The sequence below is a fragment of the Melanostigma gelatinosum genome, assembly GCF_949748355.1.
Source record: "Melanostigma gelatinosum genome assembly, chromosome: 1".
NCBI lineage: Eukaryota > Metazoa > Chordata > Actinopteri > Perciformes > Zoarcidae > Melanostigma > Melanostigma gelatinosum.
The window spans coordinates 22034243-22055816 of record NC_136634.1 but is presented as its reverse complement, the minus strand read 5'-3'; the positions used below and the strand labels follow the sequence as shown (position 1 = coordinate 22055816).

The 21574-nt window shown below is 43.6% G+C and overlaps 1 protein-coding gene across 1 annotated transcript; it reads left to right on the top strand.

Annotated features, from left to right (window-relative positions):
- Positions 1-5985: 5985 nt before the first annotated feature.
- On the top strand, positions 5986-20997 carry cbln1 (cerebellin 1 precursor; the record flags this gene model as incomplete). Its single annotated transcript, XM_079287791.1, has 3 exons — positions 5986-6346; positions 7694-7813; positions 20800-20997. The coding sequence occupies exons 1-3, from the start codon at positions 6089-6091 to the stop codon at positions 20995-20997; spliced, it is 576 nt and encodes a 191-aa protein (XP_079143917.1). The 5' UTR covers positions 5986-6088.
- Positions 20998-21574: the final 577 nt, after the last annotated feature.

The window sequence follows — 21574 nt, the reverse complement described above, 5'->3', positions numbered from 1 at the left end:
ATTGAATTTACACATTTCCGATGATTCTGAGCGCACAAAGACTTCCATGTGAGCTGAAAGCCCCGGAACGAGCAACACCTTGAGCTGAGATTGTTTTGAAAACTACTGCGTCCAGTAGTTGTGACGCTTCCAACTCTTCAAATACCGACGCTTGGTCAGTGCCCCTCTGCATCTGATACAGTCATTAGGTAGTTACGTGTGCCGTTAGTCGGTCAAGTTAACATCAACCACGGTTTTATTGCCTAAACGTCCTGTGAGGATTATTTTGAAAAGACACCATGCATGTAAGAAGTGGAAACTGACGCGCCATCCCTGACACGTCCAAACTGACACTAGAGGGGTACCCAGGGCGTCACAGTTTGAAGCTTAGAGCACCTGCCCAAGCGTCGGTATCTGATGAGTTAGATGTGGAAACGTTTTGGCAGAACATGACCGTGTGATACAGTCGAAAGCTCCAGAAGACGTGATTAAATGGACCTTGTGAACTGTCAAAGTTATACAAGGTACGCATTCATTTTTCATCAGTGGGCTGTTCAGAGCTATACACTGAGATAGGAATGTTTCAGGTTGATAGGCATGTTCTCTGCCTGGCTTGATGCAGATACAAGTTAAACCTGAGTTCAAGGCATGAATAATCTAGCTGACACTGGCTCCATTAAAGATTTAAAGATTTAAGAATGTAGCATTTGTGATTTTGCCTAACACAACTACACAACCATCTCAGCCGCCCCTTGGAGTAGGTAGAGCACGCAGGTCCATGCATGCAAAAATGAGAGTTTGGCAATCGTCTTGTTGAATAATTGGGGCCAGACACCATTTTGCCCATTGCTTCCTTGCCTGCTCTGCCAATGGCTCCTAAAAATCTTGCTGTGTAATGTCCCAGTGGTCCACTGCATCCTCTGCCTCTTTGCTTTTCTCTTTGTGTACAGTCAACCCCATTTCCCAGAGATGTATGACGTGTACAAGCCAGCGAAAAGCAGCGATAAAGCTCCCCGATGAATCAAAAGAGGGCAGTTAGCTGTTAGAAGCAGAGGGCATTGGGCTTTTTCCCCTCCTGCTTTCATCTCTTTGACACAGTGGGGAAACACATACTGTACAGACCTAGGCAATGTATGACGCAATGAGATCGCATGCTCACATGAACCCACCTACACACACACACACACACACACACAATCACCTACACACTCTGAGACCCTCACATATAAGAGGGCCTCAGGAGGGAAGCGAACAATCACCAGACAGCCCATCCCGCTGATGCCTGGTTAACCCTGATCCCTCTGTGCTTACCTGACTTGCTGTGTGTGCGTATGTGTGTGAGAGTGTGTGTGCACGTTTTCGTTCTGGAAGACTGCCTCTGTCTCCTTGTGAGCCTAGTGTGTGTGTGTGTGTGTGTGTGTGTGTTCAAGCGTGTGTCGGTGTGTTGTTTTGCTGTGGGATGGGAGATTTTTCCTCTGATTTCTCTTTCAGTCCACTTCCCATCTTAAGACGCTGAATATTTTTGGTTGATATTTTTACACTCTCTGGGTAAATATATAGCACTTCTGAAATAAAAGTGGGAGAGAAATAAGATGTACAAAGAACTTGTTATTTGTAACGATGTTAATCAAAATCCATACACAGCAGATCAACACAAATCAAATTTGGGTTTCGAGTTTCATGGACAAAACTCAATTGTTTTACAAATAAGGTTGATATCACCTCGTTTTGGTTTTGTCAACTTCAGAATTTTTTTTTAGTCTATGTACTTTTATTATAAGGCCCTGGTTACACCTGCGCTTAAAGTGTTTAGAAAGACTTAATTTCAATATTTTTACGTTTACAACACTGACCAATTGCAAATTGTCTCGAGAGTGTTAGAATTTGAGGGAAAAAGAGGAAGCTGTCACATGAGCTAATGCATGTCGCACCATCTGATCTTCTATAATCCATGGTGCATTATCTGCAGTCAGTCAGGAGACAATAGAGAATTCCCTGGGTTAACGCGCAGTCCTGTAACTGTGCTGAGAGCACAAATGTAACTACGCCACCTCGAGCACCAAATGATAAATCGCAACGCTTAAATTCATTTGTATTTGAATTTTTGGTCAATCCGGACGTAGGGGGGCTGGGAAAAGTAAAAGTGGCCACTGGCCCTCCACTTTATGCCTTTGACCCATTTGGCGTCGTGGCTGGTCTTATCCCATCGCAAGAGGTTTGTGCTTTTCATGAATCAGCAGTTAGAATCTAACTTTGATACGAGCAGGAACCAGTGTTTTCTTGCAGGCTGAATGAACTTGTTCACAACAAGATTCTGTCCAGTCAGCATCATTCAGTGGTGTAGACTGCAAGGACTTTGCATTGCAGGCAATGTTGGAAGGCTCCTTCCTGGAACATTTAAGTGTATTTAGCCGGTAGCTCTACCAAGTATTTTCGTGCTGACTATTTATACTTCACACACCGTAGATGTGTCACCAAGACATCCAACAAGTGTGCATGACAAGACCTTAGGAGTAAACTACAACTTTGTGTATGTGTTTAGATGATTAATAGCTCATTTATAAATATATATTATTTCAAGACAATGGAAGAGTATTATCAACTTATGAACATCATGTCATGACTACTGAGGGAGGTGCGATGGCTCACCACCAACATACTTTGCAGAAGATGTTTGTCTCAGTGTGTCGGGTCCAGAAGGCTCCACTTGCTCAGCTCTTTCTCGGAGGTGAGTAGGTGGGCACCATGTGACTACTGTAGCCAGACGTTGGAAGTGCTGCAGCTCAGACTTGTTCGGTAATCTTCAATTAGAAAATGGCTGTGGGAGGTGGGATAAAATTGTATCTGTTATTATGATCAACTGTATATTTAGAACATTAGTTGTTCAAATCGTTTTTAAACTATGAGATTTAAACAGACGTTTGGTTAGTTGGTGTTGAGCCCCTTCAGCTGTCAAATCCTTTTTTTTTTTACTGAAGAGAGTGCAGTTTTTTGGGAGCTATGTTTCTTTAACAGTTCAACACCTGCACTTTTAAGAAGCCTCACACTGTTCACTTTAAAGTGAGGCAGCGCTCTCTGTGACTTAGTTAAGGGACCACCCTTCTGCTTCAAGTCAGTGTCTGCACGGCTAATGGGAAATGACACCCAGGGACATATAGAATAAAACATAGAATGAGCCAATTTTCTGGCAGACGGGCTCAGACACTGTGCCATAATAGCAAAAGCAATTTGACAATTGCACTGAGGAAAAGACTCTGCATGCGCCTTCATCTATTTTACTTTTCTCTAGCCCCAAACAATGCAGTCTACAATGCCATATGCTGTATCCCTGTCCCATTTATGTATAATAAGTAAGACTAAAAAAGGCCTGTAAATAGAAATTGTTACTTTCAGCATTCACACCTAATTTGCTCCCAAACAGCATGTTTTAGGCCAGTACAATACGACACACCGATAGGAGGACAGACAGGAAAAGGCCAGGGAAAGAAAACAGGCCTCGTGGTCCAGAGGCGATGAATATGATCCCCATGATCGTTCCTTAATCTCTGTCGAGCACAAACCAACACACACACACACACACACACTCACACACTCACACACTGACGGACATACGATCACACACACCGAGACACATGGACAAAGTGGGTCTGTAGTGGCAGCTTGTTGCTGTCTGTCAGTCCAGTTAAACTGCAGTCAGGCTGAGAAACAATGAGCTCTGTTCCCCCTGTGCGCCTGTGACAACCTCACAGCTGACACACACAAACACACACACGTACACAAATTGTGGTCGGCAAAATAGCAACGTGGTCGTAAGAAGGAGAGAGGAAGTGGTGATTTGGATGTGTGACAACACCTGTATTTGAGTGTATGACAGAGAGCGAGTAGATGTGGCTCGTCCCCTGTATCCTGCATCCGAGAGAAGTCCTTTTGGCCCGTCATTCACCGTCAGCTTGTGTTAGAGGCTGAAGGAAACCCCCGGGAGAGGGAAACAGCAGCAGAGGGGAGGAAGGAAGACGAAGACGGGGACAGAAGAGACAGGAGGAAGGTAAGAAGGAGAAGGAGACCGTGAGAGAGAGAGGTCCTGTAAAGAAAGAGAGAGAGCGAGAAAGAGGACGGAAACAGTGAGGAGGAGCAAAAGGGAGAGCGAAAATAAGAAAAAAACAACACAATGATGAGAAAAGGGACAAAGAAGAAAAAAGAACAAAGCAATGGAAAGAGAAAGAACGAGTGTCAAGGAGAGAAAAGAAAAAAGGAAGAGGCAAAAGAGGAAGATGAGCGGAGGCGTCTATTGAGGAGAAATGTGATGACAAACTGAGAACAGATGCTGAAGTTGTTTTTTGACTGTGTATACAGTTTGCATATTTCACTTTCTGTTTATCCGTTGACTTCCATTGACTTTACTGAACTCATTCTTTCTTTGTTTTTTGTGCTTTGTGCAAAGACCATAAAGGAATTATATGTTCTCTTCTGTTATTTGTTTTTGTTAGCCTACTGGTAGGTCAATGAGATAATTTGCATTTGACATTTTTTTTATTGTTAAGGGGTAATATTAAGAGTGAGAACACTTGAATAAACTCTGTTCAGGCTTCTCTGCTACAGTTTCCACTGAAAGCATATTTTTTAAAAGTGTGGAGTTTGAAAGACACAGGTGTCAAAGATGCTGTCCAGTTGGGAAGTGTAGGATACAGCATTTTTGGAGCTTGACCCGAGGGATTCTCGCCCTCTGCTGCATCATATTGGACCCTTCTTTTTGTGTAATACGGATTCACCGGAATACTCCTTTAAAGGATGCCTGTCATGTTTGTGTGTCCCTGTTGTTTCGGTTCCCACTGGTGCTCATTTGGCACACTTTCTGCGTTGCTGCACCTCCCAGAGGTGTCTTTTACGGCTGCCACCATAACAAAATACGCCTAATGTTTCCTGGTGAGTATGTTTTCAAACCATTATGCTTAAACCATGTCTGCTTGCACACATTTGCAGCTTTAAATCCCTCTGCAAACTTTCCTATTTTACATAGCTTTAAGTGGTATTTACACACTGAGATCTCTTCTTGCTGGTTGCAGTCGTCTGCTTTACAGATATCGATAATTCTGATAATTCTGATAATGGAGGAACACATCATGAGTGTGGACTATCTTTGGCCAAGAAGACATGTGTGTGTTTGTGTGTGTGTGTTTGGGTACAGTCAATAAAACAGGAAAAGGAAAGCGAGATCAAGAGAGAGACACACAAAGATACGATTGCCTTTTGACAAGTAGATAGATAGCTGTGCAAGAAAGACAAGGGGACGAGAGAGAGAGAGAGAGAGCGAGAGAGAGAGAGAGAGCGAGAGAGAGAGAGAGAGAGCGAGAGAGAGAGAGAGAGAGCGAGAGAGAGAGAGAGGGGCTATATAAAGTGTTGGTGCGGGGAGGGGGGCGGTCGGCACGCAACGATTGGAAAATATCGAAGACGCGCACGCGCTAATCCGATGATGGGTCTCAGTTACCGGGGGGAGCGAGGGTTTTTTGGAAAAAACAAAAAACAGTAGGACGAGGGCGGGAGCATCTTGCGCTCTCGCGCTGCGTCTCTACCTCTCGAGCATTTTGTGTTTGAAACTCTCATATCTCACATATCAATAATTCAAGCGCGCGCGAGAGAGAGCAGACGGAGCTCCCCCCACCCCCTCCGCGCGCTATGAGTTGTGCTGCCTCGCCACTCGTCCAGGGCCCCTCCGCACCGCGCGCGACTCCCGCTTATTGTGTTTTCAAGTGACAGAAAAGCTGCTGAGAAAGTGAGAAAAAAAGAGGAAAGGAACAGGTGAAAACTGGCGACTCGACCGGAGGTACGCGGGCAATGAACTGATTTCTTCGAAAAAAACGGAGAGTCGCAGAACAATTTACCGTCTGGTTTCCCCTCCAAGAGACTCCGCGAGGGAGAAATTGTTTGAAACGGGCTGATTAAATACAAGAACACGGAGTGGCATCTAGTTGTGAAACAAGCCTCATCAAGGTTCTTCGGGGGAACACCTGGGAAACTCTTCCCACCTTACTTTTTTTCTTTTTTTCAAGGGGAATAGACCCGCGGTTTAAGGTGCGAAGACGACCGGAGAAGTTCGTCGTTCCGGTCCGGTATGTTGGCGTTTTGCCTGCTGAGTGCCGTGTGGCTCGCGGCGAGCCCGGCCCGCGCCCAGAACGAGACGGAACCAATCATCCTGGAGGGGAAGTGCCTCGTGGTGTGCGACTCCAACCCGGCTGCGGACCCCACGGGCACGGCGCTCGGGATCTCGGTGCGCTCGGGCAACGCCAAGGTGGCGTTCTCCGCGGTACGGAACACCAACCACGAGCCCTCCGAGATGAGCAACCGAACCATGGTCATCTACTTCGATCGGGTAGGAGCAAGACATATATATTCTATTATTTTTCTATTCCGTACATTAAAAAATAAATGACAATAGGAAGAAAAAAAATCAAAATAAGTTTATAATTGTTTTCAGTCAGTCTTGTCAGTTTTACGTCTGTTTTATTTCAAAGCCTCCATGATGAAGGAATGATTGGTCTAGATCAGCGAACAGATGCAGTTTCAGATGAGCGTGCGTGTGTTTCACGTGTGGCGTGCGTCTTTGCTGGTGTGGCATTTGTCAAATAGCTTATGGAAGTCGACAACTCATAGCTATCAATGGATGGAAGAGTAGCATGTCACAGAAACAAAAGAAGCAGGTTATCCGGCGCCATTAACCATTCAATGACCTATTGAAGACTGTTTCATTTGGTCTCTTCATGGATCTTTAATAAAAAGAAAGAAGCCATGCGCAATGAGGGTTTAACTTAGTCTAAGAGCATGTTCTGTAAACATCTTGAAACGTTCATAAAACCAAGAATCCAGGACGGATAGGGTGGCTTGATATATATATATATGCGCACAGCTGCATCTCGTGCACATCTGGTAGTGGTCTCGTGGATTGCAGCGGGCAGAGATACCGAAAAGTGGAGCGGAAATTAATGTGTCGGTAACAATTCTTTTTATAGTTAATCCGTTCCTAAAGTGGTTGGGAAAGGATAGCCTCGAAGGCAAGCCTTTTGAATATTTCAACTTTTCTGAGCATGACAATATGGGATATGGGAACTGACATCTCGCCAAATAATTTAGTAACGGCAGGTCGCGAGGGCTCGGTCCTACCCGCCTGCCGTTAAAGGTTAACTCTCTCTCAAACTGCCGTTCAATTACACGCCATAGTTCGCCTCCATCCATAAAACCAGTAATTTGGCTGCGGAGATGCAAAATTGAAAAGTCAATTTGAAACATTGATTAAGTTCCTTTTCATTTCCCATAAAGTTTGGAAGTTCTGACAGAAGGGGGGGGGGGGGGGGGGGGCTAGATAAAAGCAGAGAGTTATTCCACTACATCAGTGAATCTGAATGTGTGGTCCGGTGCCAAAGGGGGCCCCTTTATAGCCATCTAACAAAAAAAACATGTGACGTATCAATTTCAATAGGCTATCCTAGAAATGATTCACTTCAGAAAATGTACAATAATAGCATCGTTTCTATCATGGTTAAAATTCCGAGAATACATCTTGTCGTGTGTTAGTCCACGTGGAAACAGTTGGGATTGTTTGCTTATTAACCTGCGGGCTATATATGGCTGACTGATTGCAAATACTGTGAAAGACACGAGCCGGATGAAGCAACGTTATCAATGAAATGTTGTCTGTCTTTCTTTCTTTTCTTCCTTCCAGGTTCTAGTAAATATTGGGAAGAACTTTGACGAGGAGAGAAGTAATTTCATCGCGCCGCGCAAAGGGATTTACAGTTTTAACTTCCACGTAGTGAAAGTCTACAACCGCCAAACTATACAGGTATGGCGCCTGTTCCTGCGTTTGTCTATTTTATGTCCGTGTGTAATCTTCTGTGTCTGTGCGCGTGGACCACACCACGCGCCCCCCACGCTGTTTTTGTTTCTTCTTTTTTTCTCCCTTTTACTAAACTTGAATATCAGCCTCACTGGAAGTCATTTTGTCGATGTTTTGAGGTGTCTTTCCCGGGAGACAGTTATAGTCGCCCGCTGGCCCGATCATAATTAATCAATACATGCAGAGAGGACAGAGACAAATCAAGCGCGTGCAGCCGACAGGACTACGGGGTGCTGCGGTGAGCGCGAGGGGGGGGGGGGGGGGGGGGGGGCGCACGCGGCTCCAGCAGCTACTTTCAGCACCATGGACAGCGACATCTCCTCTCTCTGTCTCTGTCTCCTCTCATTAAAAGAGAGGCAGCAGGCCGACTAAGATTTTTGATTATTTAGAAGATTAAAACATGAAGCACATTTTGAACAGAGCAAACAGAGACAGGCATTTTAATTATCTCTCCCTTACACACAAAGCACTCATAGGGGTTTTATGTAGAACTGATAATAGTGTTTTCCACTTATTTGTTTCTCACACACACAGACACACACACACACACACACACACACTGCCTGCAGTATGCCCCATCACAAGCCTCCTTTCATCCCACTAACAGCTCGTGCTCACTCTGCCTTAGATGCAGTCTCCACGTTCTTTTGATGTGTCAAGCGATGAAGTACTTGAGCAGTCTTAAGCCCATTTCCCCGGATTTAACATGCATGTGATGACGCTTTACAAGTCACACAGCGTTGATTACAATGTATCTCTTGCTAATTAATCTGTTGTATAATTATGCTGTTGGCTCCCCGGGGCTTTGACATTATGTTTTGCTACTTATATTTTATTATGGGAGTCTGGAATTAATTAGCATGGCAGCACCAGTAACAACAACAAGGGGGGGGCGGGCGATAGTGTGACTGAATGCAAATGCAAAATAGACCGCTAACACTTGACTCATGGCACAGAGGTAATTAAGTCTGTCATGCAGAACACAGTGACGATAATTAGGGATGCACTGATACCGATATCAGGCCGGACTGATTCAAAAAGTTGGATTGGATGTAACAATGGGGCCAACCTATTCATCACAAGTCTGTGTTTATTTACTATATAGATTATACACCGGTGTGTCAAATTTTAACCGATTTGTTGCTGCATTTAAAAGGTTTACACTTGTAATCCCTGTGAATTTGAAGATTTCTCTCCAAGTTGCTGGTGTACGCTCTGTCATTTTAAGAGATAAATAACTCAGTAAATTCATATCGATGTATTTATTAGATATATTTTGTTTTACAAAGTTAGGAACACCATGTTCAAGTTCAGTCGATGTTGCTTAACACATAAAAGACCGATCCCAGTCACTTCCACATGGTGAGGCATACTGCTTATTAATTAAACTAAAAATTTTTTTTTTTTAGAAAACACCATTTCAAAACTGATTTTCTGTGAGAAAAAGCTGTGTTGTCTGTCACGTTCCTGACATGAAACAGGTGTAGGTTGTCCTCTCTCCTCCAAGCATCCAGCCTATGTGCTGCTCACCCTTAACCTCTTCCACTCATCCTCCCATCCATCCAGCGCATCTGCTGTGTTGAAAACTCCCACTGTTTGATTGCCTTAGAGGCAGCTACTGTGGTGCGGGCGAGGGATGAGAGACAGCAGGGAAAGGAGAGCAGTGGGGATGAAGGGGATGGGACGGAGAGGACCGGATGAGAGTAAATGTAAAACGGGAAAAAAGAGATGAAATGAGGAAAGAGGGGAAGGAAGCCAAATTGAGAAAAAAAGAAAAGAAAGAAAGTGAATGAGAAAACAGAGAATGGAAAATAATGGAAAGTAAATTTGGAACTGAAAAGGAGGGAGGATTGAGGGGAGGGACAGGAGACACAACGAGAAAGGAGAGAGAAGAAGGATATGACAGATAGGAACAAAGGATGGACTGGAAGGGAAGAAAAAGAAGGTTCAGGCAGGGCAGTGAGAGAGAGAGCGAGAGAGCCACACATCATGAGTAACTATTGATCAGTGGATGCTGGGTGGATGGACAAAGGGAAGGAGAAACAGTTTGTTCCATCTCTCATCAGCCCTTTGCTGTGCAGAGATCTGTCCATCTACCTGTGAGGGGTGAGAGAAGAGACGTGGGTGTCAAAAAACAGCTACAAACTCAAAGGTCTCTGTTTGCATTTTGCCAAGCAATTAAATACAGATATTGCAAATTAAATACAGCACATCCTCTGATCTGAACAGTCGCACTACCCATAATGGATCACTTGCTTGCATTATTTCTGAAAATCACCTGCAATATACGTATCAAAGGGGTTTCATTCCTGGTGGCAGCTATTTACATTTCCTACATGTACCCCTGCTCTACATTTGAAATCAAATAGAAACAAATTAATGATATATCCCTCAGTGAACATCTTGTACCTGCAGCTTGGAACAGAGAGCTCGCGGATCAGAAAGACAAACAGATGAGGCGCTGGTGTATCAATACTCAGCGATGTGAGGTGTTCCCGGGATAGATGGGTGGGCTCCACAGTCGCGAGTGTGTCTTTCACTGTTTTCTGAAGAGCATAATGCCGTCTATTGGAACTAACTTCAGGTGTTAAAGCTGGGTTAATGTGCCTTTTATTAACGCACTGTGCAGCAGCTTGAGTAATCAAAACATCGGCCAATAGCTTTATACAAATCAGCCAGTACCTTGATGACCTTCCTCAGAGCACCGCATCCAAAATGTCAGAAAATATCCTTTTTTTTGGTCCAGGAAATGTGAATGGAATGGAAAAATGAAGTTGAATGCCAGTTCTCGTGTTTTTGTAGTGAATAAGTGGTGTTTTAAGAAAGTATTTAAAAAACCCATGCCATTCAGAAATGGCATTCACAGCAGCTCTGAATGGGTGAAGGCAACACAAAAAATGCCTCATGCTGTGTGTGCATTAGGCCTTCTGTAACTATCATTTCCCCATTGAGAGAGGAAAGCCTGGAGGCACTGCTCCAAGCTGTTGATGGAGCACTGCACTGATCGTAGGAGATTTCTTTACCTCTAACGTGCTGCTCTTTGGGTTATAAGAAAATGTATTTTACATTTTGACCCAGAGCGGCTGCATCTGTCTGCAACAAAGCATAATCCGTTCAGCTCTTTGAGTACCAGCCCATGTCTGTGCTTTGGTTTCCAATACGCGCATTTTCATTCTCCGGCTCGGGTCACTGGGGTCGATGTTGTTGGTATTTCACTCCTGAAAGTTAGCAAATATGCTCCGCTTTCAAATGCCAACGCTGGTTCATTCAGACCCGCAAATGCTACCCCTTGTTAATCACAGCGCGTGCTAAGGCAAGGAGATTGTTTGTGCTACCACAATGCTCTCATATCATTTCAATTTCCTACTGTTATACCATGCTGAGGTCAGATGTGTGTCTACGTGTGATTGTTAACAGTGTCAGTACCTTCTGGGTTAAGTCATTATTATGCAGTGCATTTTATAAGGAGGAATATATCGTTGTTGGGGATTTCTATATACTTTTGCTTTGCAACAGTAATCATTCTGAGGGAAGATATATATGTACTAAAATACTAAATCAACTAAAGATATTAGTTTTAGTTCGATACACCTGTATGTTTTCACAGCATACAAACAGAAAGACTTAGAACTCCATATCAGTAATTATATGTTTCATATAATCTATAATGAATGTCTTGTGAATGTGATATTTATATGTGTGCTGTCACAAAGTGCTTACGCCGTATCAGCACCACTTCATTAAAGTGTTGGCCGAATTCTGTTTTAAAAACACTTTTTAAAGATTGATGCGCGTATAGAACCACTGAGATGAAACATCCCTTCTCCTTAAATATCATCAAAGAGTTTATTTAATATAGTCTGAATCCCTCTGCAGCTTTCCACTACTGCCAACAGACGCTGGCTAAAGACAAACATGGCCGGCCTTTAAGTAGGAACGCTGGGAACACACGTATTAACATTAATAACACTGTCACATTCATACTTTTTATGTTACCCCTTGAGACAAAGTATCAATAATACTGTTAATACTGTGTTAACGGTAACACATATGATGTGCCAAACAGATCAAGATCACAGATCATGGTGTACCAGGAAAAATACATTTTTTTTTCATTTCATGTCGCAATATTTGTTGGTCGTTATGTGTTTCCACAAATATTTAAGATAAACGATTTTAAGACTAATGTATTGATAATAGTACACTATTTAAAATAACAATGACCTTTTGACTCTTAAATATTTTCAGATATCAAAACATGTTGAAAATATCTGAAATAAATTAAAGATAAATAAAATAAAACCACACAATCCAAACAATAAATGCAATGGTCTCGATTTAGATGTGAAAAATGTGCAAGGTCTGCGCAGTCTTAAAATGGTAGGGAAAACTGTATATTCTGGCATCATGTTGCTAAAATGTTGTCTACACAAAAGGTCAGCAGAAAGGATTGAGGTCATGTCCATGTATTTTATGATAAGTCATTATTGTGACAGGCCTAGTCTAGAGGACCAACTTCCTGTTTCTACTCTGGAAAAAGACAAACAACGTACATGGCAATTACGCTAGCATGGGACAAGGATCAATCGATCGATGGAGTGAAATAAAGTGACCCTTCACATAAGTGACTAATTCTAAAATGCGGCTTGATTGTTAAGTTACTCTTTACTCTGTAAATCAGAGAAGTAGAAAAAGAATGCGTCACTGCGCTCTACACCGACGTACTACAGCTGTGTCCGTGGGAAGTCGAGCAGTGTGTTGATGTGTTGCACGTGAAGCAGTGTGAACACAACCAGCGGCATGAACAAAGAAGAAATAGAAATACACCAGTGTCTGCTTTTGGCTCTGACAGTGTTCATCCCATTCAATGGAGATGCAGGGAAATGAAAGGCGAGTCAAAGCACACATAAATAAACACCTTATCTGTTCCGATGTCCTCTTGCCTTTGAAACGGTTAGTGGAGTTGTAACAGAGAGACGGTATATTCTGGGAGATGTCAGGCCTCACACACAAGCACTGCATCCTAGCAGCTTGCTTGTGAGCTTGTTTCATGGGTGCGTATGGAAGACTCTGCTGCACTGAGGTATTCCTTTTAGCCATCCTAGTGACATGGTGGTAGGGATGGCAATGTTGGCCGGTCGGTCGGTCGGTCCACCACTGAAATGTCTCAAATACAGGATGGATTTTTTACAGACATTCATGGTCCTCAGAGGATGAACCCTAATGACTTTGGTGATGCCTGACTTTTTCTCTGGTGCCACCAGCAGGTCAGAGTTTTCACTTAACTGACCTGTGTTGCATGTCGCACCCCTCCCTCGCTGTCTCCTGGTTTCCTGTCTGATACTTCAATACCAACTATTCAATGAAATGTGCAAAAAACAAACAAGGATTTTATTTTTTTTGATCCATACATCCATTATAATCTGGATACACCAATTCAACCCATGCAGGGTACTTTATGCTAATCATATTTACCTTCATTAGTTAAGTGATATTCATTGATGTCATCATTTAGAAGCAAGGAAGGAAGATCCAAAAGGTCAGACAAAACAAACGTGTCTTTCAGTTCACACTGATTCTTTTGTCTCAGGTGACGTTTTAATGGATTTATTTGGGTGTAAATACGGTGGCTACCAAAGTGGTGACTCGTCCATTGAAATGATCCATTGTCCAGGCATGCGTCACCATATTTTGCGAAAGTTGCCGTATTGAATTCAAATTAGGCAATCTACCTGATTGGTGCAGATCCGATGAGTTGGAGTCAGTCACACAATGGCGAGCTCAAATGAAACGCTGGAGATGGAGGACCCTGCTTTCAAGCAGCCTCTTTGTATGGTTTACTTCTATAATCGATGAAGCCTCTGATCTTCTGTTTATACAATTGATGTCATTGTCTGCACACACACACACACACACACACACACACACTTGCACAGTAACACACCGAACCAGCCAGCCAGATGCTTGGTTCCATTTTTATCCAATCAACCTGTGCTCAGTCTCCTTCAGTTTGGCAGAACATTATAGAAAGCTGCTCTGGTCTGTGCTCATGTGTGAAAGAGAAGAAGAGAATATTATAGTTTGAATATTCATAGCCTTTTAATGGAACAAGATTATTACAAAGATCCAACAAAAAAGTACATTTACATTTCTTGCCAGCTGCTCTTTTGGCCTAAAGCGATGTTTATCTTAATCACTTAGAATGTCTCTGCGGTCTCTGCTGATCAATGATATAATAAATAAAAAAATACTCATTAACAGTTACATCCCAAACATTTCAGGAAGAAAATGCAATGAGTCCTTCTGAAGGGGCTCAGGTGAATATTTTATTGTTGTAAAAGTCAGAGGAAACGGTAAAACCATGGCGCTGACATCAGGCTTTCAGAGAGCCAAACAATGTGTTTAACAGGAATGTTCCATGATGTGTTTCTGGATCGCAACCTCTACAACTTCTCCTTCTCTGTTTCCTGGCGGAATACAGCCATGTGTAGCAAACACGCCAATTTATGACCAACCTATGTTGTAGCTGAGTTCCCCCCCCCAAGCTCCAAATCAGATGAAAAAGCGCAGAAATTCACTTTTCACTTTTTTTTTGCGAGATTTCAAAAGTTTGTTTAAAATTGTTTGTAAACACAGATTGCAAGCCTGGCTGCTGCACCTCCCCAGTCTTTAGCTGTGTTGGTGAGACAGAGCTGGTTTGAATAACTGCAGTAGTTTTGATGTAGAGATCTCATTAATGAGCAATATCCGGGAGGAAACCATTGATCTAGTCATCATCAGAATGTTCTGATTGGCACTCACTTATAAGCAATCACGAGTCCAACTCTGCTCTAAATTGTGTATCAGCTCAGTCGTCGTGGTACCTGAACCTCTCTCTCATTTGGACAGCAGTTGTGCTCAGTTCAAAGAATGTTGTGCTGCCTTAATGTGGTATGTCGGTGGCTTCTGGTGCCTGTTAGATATATTGGACAAGAGTGCAAATACTGTATGAAAACAATCGGGAGGATTTTTGGGACGAGGGAACGTGGACTGCTGGGCATTTTAACAGCGGCACATGTTTGTAAAGGCAGTTGCCTCCAATTGGTCCAGAATTGCCAAACGTGTTCATCGTTCCTCGTCAGTTCTCCATCTACCATTCGTCTTTGTGGTCAGAGTGGTTGGATCTGACACAGCCTCCCTCAGTCAGGGCCTGCTTTCAGCATGAGGTAATGATCTCCTCTAGGTTTTTTTGGTGCATTCGTTGTAAAGGCTGTTAAGAGCCATCTGCTCTCGTTGAAGTGGCTTACCTTAATTAATTGTCCTCTTTTGGGGTGTTTTGACATTAGGCAGCTGATTCAGCGTTGCATACTTTGCCTTTCACCAAACCGAAAAAGGAGTATGGGTGAAGGCTTTGTCCAGTGGTTTCCTACAATGAACGATGTTGTTCTCTGAGGCAATATTGATGAAGACTGGTGAAGATTTGCTAAAGACATTTGTAAGATCTGTTTTTGTGCCCTGGTCTATAATGTAAATAGCTTAGTAAACTTCTGAACTTTGCTTTAGTCGCCTCCTTGTTTTTTTTTTTTAAAGCTGCTGTGAGGAACTTTAACTTTGTTTTTGTCTGTCCCTCTCGACGAAAGCAGTAGTGTTTCAGAGAAAACCTCTCATTTTACACAGGTCCTGCCCAGAACATTAACAATGGCTTTGTTCCTTTCAAGTGTCCCCAGAAGCCGTGACAGTGTGACAGTGAGAGCCAGCACAAACAACACCCGGATCCTCATTTCATCATTTACACCCCCGGGCTGTGTCAACATGTCTTCCACAATATACACCTACACATATACTACTGCACTAGCTGGTACTCAATGGAAAGCATACTTCAATCAATTTCAAATTCATTTTGAAAATCAATTCATACTTTTCTGGGATTTCCTGCTAATGCAGTGATGATGTCATTACAGAGCATCCCACTGTAGCGACTTCTATAAACAGACGGATATACTGCACACAAACACCCCATTACTGTAAGGTATTTCGGATCTTGAGGTATTATATCATGTTAACTCTGTCCTCTAGTTGTGGACTAATTCCATCCCAAATGAAAAAAAATAAAAATGCTGATTAAAAATGCTTATAAAACACAGCTGTGGCCCACAGAGTTTCATGGTGGTTAATTGCGTTTCTGGATTGTATTGCTAGAAAGCACCTACTTTCTGCTGACGAGGTGAATCGACTGAAAGAACAGAAATCTGAAAACCAAAAAGCTTGTAGAGCGCACTGAATACATGCGCAGAGTTGACCTAAATAAGGTCTCCTGGCCAGCACAGATATTATTTATTTTCCCAAAATGCAAAGCATGCTGCCAGAAATGACGAGTTTCCACATTGAAAGTCGGCAGCAGGCGACTAGTTAGTGGGTAATAATCATCTTAGCCAGCATCACGATAACTCAACAACATTCATTAAAAGTAGCACCGCTGTAAAACCATGCAGAATAGTGCTTTATTGATCAAGCACAGCATGTATCCACAATAAATAGATGCTGCAACATTAAGACGGTGGTACGTTTTTATTGTTGAACAATAATAAAAAGTGGTGATGAGCCAAGTTAGTTTCTAGAAGTTCACAATAGACACAGTTTGTACTGAGGCCTACGTTCCATGTTTGCTTTTGTACCCAACTCCTGAATGAGCTCGGAGGAACTTTGCTGCAAACTTTAGAAAACGGCCGCTATGGGAAGCCTGGACATTTGTAAAGACAGAGGGTGTCATGGGGCCCCAGACAGAAGCGCCATTATGTATGTATCCGTCACCGCGTACAAAGAGGAACGAGAGGTGACAAGAAAGAGATCTGAGTGGAAGGAAAAAGATCTCGAGTTCAACGAAAAGGGGGAGAAGTCAAAAAAGAAAAGAGACGGGGGGAGGCGGACAAAAAGAAGAAGAAAACCAGCGACAGAAAAAGTATCATTGTCATGTCAAGACAGTCGACTGGACAGGAATTGATGATGCAATAACAGGATGTCATCGTGTCGTTGGCATTACGTGCTGCGCTGAGACGTCAGGCGCTTTCTAAGTACATATGGAGAGCCAGATTGTTCTCTCAATCTTCTTCTTCTCTCCCTCCGACCTCCTCCGGCCGTTCCACTCTTTCTCTGTCTCTCCCTCTTTTTTATCTTCCTCCTCCCTGTCCGCTCTCTCCGTTACTCAGCCAGTTAATTGGTGCTTATGCATTAATGAATGCAGATCGATCGAGGCCTGACACGATGCGCAGCCCTATCATCACGCTTTCATATTTATGGTTGGCAATTGTAAGGGTGTAGTTGACTGTGTGTGTGAGAGAGAGAGAGAGCTACTGTCACAGCTTTATGAGAGCTATACATCACTGGCACACCACACACTGACCCGTTGTGGCTGTGCGTGTGTGTGTGTGTGTGTGTGTGTGTGTGTGTGTGTGTGTGTGAGAGAGAGAAGACAGAAAGAGAGATCTGAACTGCACTGTTTTTCTTTAAATTATCCGCCAATTTTACATGTTGACAGCAGTATCATTCTGTCTATTCTTGGTTTAGATATCAATAAAAGCGGTCAGGTCGACAGAAACCACAGACACAATAATATGGAATCTACACAGAAGATACAAACATGCTGCATTTTGATCACAGCGATCAGTTTGAAGCCGCTTTGACTCTGAATAATATCTGGACTTAATGAACTGCTCTACCTGCTCCCTGCAGCACATCTCACAGGGCAGCTTCGTGCAACGTTGCAGGAGACAATCGTTTTGTCTTTTATATTATGGCATAAAGTCCAGACTTGCTTCTTATCTGCCAAGAAATCCCCAAATCCCACGAGCACTGTGGCTCTGTCAGTTAGCAGCCCCGTCATGCTTTAACAGAGTCAACGTGCCAAAAGGCCTTTATTTTACAACTGGTAGACGGGCCCAGCAACGGCACAGCGTCCACGTGTGACCGGTGCTTGTGTGTGAGCAACTCAGCGAGGGAGTTTACATGACTGACTGAAAGAGAGGAAGATTGTGTGCATTGTGTGTCTAGAGGAGGAAACACTTACAAACCTTCACCCATTCCCCTATCACACATATTGAGAGCTCCACATGAGTGACTGGGTGAATGGTTGGATAGGTAGGAGGGTGGATTTAGTCTGCACGGTGTGTGTGTGTGTGTGTGCATGCTTGTGGATGTGTCCGAGGGTAACAGAGTGATGTGGTGATGCTAGCTTTTCTTTATCTGCCATCCATCCATCCATCCATCTATCTATCTATCCTTTTACATCTATTTGATTTTGTCATCTGGAGGTTAATGAGGCTAACTTGAAGCCTTTGGTTGCACCTCTCCGTAACAATGTTCTCTTTAGCGTCTGCATCTGCATTGTAAAAATATTGTGCTCAGCTTGACATTTTGGATCGGGGGAGGAAGTACTGGATATTTTTAGACTGGCCTGCTTTAAGTCTGCTTGATTTGCTGCAAGAAAGAGGCAGATGTTGCAGTAAATGACATGTTTGTCTGTACATGTATATATATTTTTTGCTATAGCTGTCTTTAGCAGTCATCGAGCAGCACTACAGATTTTTAAAGAAACTAGATGATTGAGATCACATCCCAAACTCACCCTGGATCTCCACCATACTATACCTGATTTGCCCCTGAAAAAGGTTTCGTACTCGTTTCCTTCACTCACATCTAGAGTGTTGTCTGGAGCGATGTCAGTTATTGATGACAGCTGACGTCCCAATTTGTTGATGCGATTAGCGCTCATCTCCTTCATCTCCATCTCCTCTGATATTCGTAAGCAATCAAATAGATCCCAATTCATTTTGACTGTAAGACACCTTCACTCATTATTGCCGTTGCATTGAAATCGGTGCGCTCTGCTGGTGTGAACTAGACACGAGGTGGTATCGCTGGTTTTAGTGGTGGATCAGCTGAACTGTCCTGGGGAATTATCGTCAATTTTTGCACAGATGTCAATAGTGTGCATCCCTGCAGCATATAGGAACAGGTGGTAAACCAATTCCTTTGAACCACTTATTTACACAGCAGCTGCTTCATCAAGACCGTCCACATGTTCAGTTATTCCTTCTGCGTCTCTCCTTAAGTTCACTGTGAAGCTGCTGCAAGTACAGTTAGAAACCGGCTGCCATTGGTGACCTCTCCTTGTTTGTGAGGAGTGTTTTATGTCACTGCTTTAGAGGCTGTGACTATAGCTGCCGGCTCCAGACTGCAGAGGGAGGAACAATATGGGTCAGGAGAGGGAGTAAGAAACTGTCCTGCACACATACACACACACACACTCACACACACACACACACACACACACACACACACACACCCTCTCCCTCTCTTATGACCATCAGGTAGAAGGAGGTGGATAAGTGTATAATTATGGGATGTTTATGACTGTGTTCCATCACTTCAACTGCTTTACAATTACTTCCAGGAGGTACAACAAAATACATATGTTCACATATTTAGAGCTTAGATGTGAATTTCTGTCTTAAATGTCATGTTCAGCGATTGGCTGTCCTTAGCTCCACCCTCTCATGTCACTTCCGGTTCCAAAAAAAACAAGATGGCGACAGTAAAACAGCCGAACTCGAGGCTTCAAAACCGTGGACCACAAACTTCATGCCACTTACAGTCTATGCTATGGATGGCTTTTTGACATGCTTTGACATCAGGGACCGGGGGAAGTACACTTGATCCCAAAGTTCTGTTTGTGTGGTTCGTGTGAACCTGGTGAACCGTACTCTCACTTGAAAAGTGGTCTTGAGCGTGTACTCGCCAAAACACAGAAGTGACCCGCACGGCCACGGGTGACAAAGCAGGAAGGCAGGCGAGAGGTTCGTCCTTCTGTCTGAATATTAACAATAAATAATGACATAATAATGATATTTAACGACATAAATAATAAAAACAGGAGACCACGGTTTGTTTCCTGTTTCCAAGTGGTTTTGGGCCTAAACCTAACCGACACTGTCGCATCATAATATCTTCCAGTGATGGGATTTGGGACACTTGAACACATGAGCTGCTTTATTTGTATACTTCTTTCAGACATATTTGTCAGATTAGTGATTCCCCATGAACAGTTTGTGCTTTTTGGCACTCTTTAAAACCGCCACTTTTCAAAAAGGTATCGGAGCCGCAGTTTAAATGGCAGGATGACATCGCTGACTCAGCAGTGGTTCTACATATTTCCTCCTCCCTGATGCCGCTGTGTGTTTCTCTCTTCAAACAGCGAGTTTGCTCACAAGGAAGGCGAGTAATCTCACAGGTTTTATAAAGTGTGATCCGGCATAAACAGATATTTCCAAAATTCATTTCAGTTAGTTTTAGCACTGCATCGGTGTCAGGGGGGGGGCATAAAACCGCTCCTCAGTGAAGCATCACTCCAGGCAGCGCTCGATGTTCCGCTGTTGCTCAAAAGAGGAGTGATGAAAGCCGCTGTCTGGTGTGTGTGTGTGTGTGTGTGTGTGTGTGTGTGTGTGTGTGTGTGTGTGTGTGTGTGTGTGTGTGTGTGTGTGTGTGTGTGTGTGTCGGCCAGCCTGAGGAAGGGAGGGGACGCGTCACTGACAGCTACTTCTCTTTGTAAGAAGAGGATGTTATTCCCCCGTCGACACATTTGTCGAGCCAGACAGTGTGTGAACGTCTCTCCAAGTCATTGTTCAATTCTCTCCGAATTGAAAAAAAAAGGAAGCGCACACACAAAATATGATGATGTGCAGACAGCACAAAGCGGCTCCATATAAATGGAATATTCTGTTGTATCATCATCATCATCATCATAACAGCACGCATTGCTGCATTTTTCTTAATGAAATTTTGCAGCTCAACTAGGAAGTCTAAAAATATGTGACTACGTTTCCATGTGTGTGTGTGTGTGAGAGAGAAAATGTCTCTTTTCCCTCCGTGAACTGTCTCTCCTCTTCCTCCTCATCCAGGTGAGCCTGATGCACAACGGCTGGCCGGTGATTTCAGCATTTGCCGGCGACCAGGATGTGACGCGTGAGGCGGCCAGCAATGGTGTTCTGATCCAGATGGAGAAGGGAGACCGGGCCTACCTCAAACTGGAGAGAGGAAACCTAATGGGAGGATGGAAATACTCCACCTTCTCCGGCTTCCTGGTGTTCCCCGTGTAGAGAGAGGGAGGGGTCGAGGAGAAAGAGGAGCAAATGGGGTTGGAAAAAAAACGAGGAGGAGCTGGTGGAAGACGAAAGTGTGATGGCGACGACGGGGGGGGGGGGGGGAAGAGAAAAGGATGTGAATAAGACGGTGGAAAAGAAGAAAGAAAGATGAGGGAATGTGACAACAGACTCTGAGAGATGTTAGAGAGATGTAAGAGCTTGACGGAGAATTATGAAGCCGGTACATGGAAGTGTATGGCAAAGCTTCTTCACTTCCCTTCCTCCCTTCATCCATCCTTTCATCCATCCTCTATCCTCCCTTTGTATTTCTCCGTGGCTTGACTGCAGCTTTGGACAGCCAAAACTTTTTTTATTCTCTGCCGAAAGAAGCAATTGATTCATTTATGTGTTCCAGAGTGTTCTAAAGTCCGAGTGTAACCCCCCCACCCCCCATTCATTCATCCATCTCTGTCAAGAGCTGCTCTCCACATTTCCCATTTCCCGTGGCCATATTTGTCGTGTTTTCTTTTTTCATGCTTGACATAAATTGCACTGATTTTGGATCAGCCTCGACCCCAAAGCCAAACTAGAT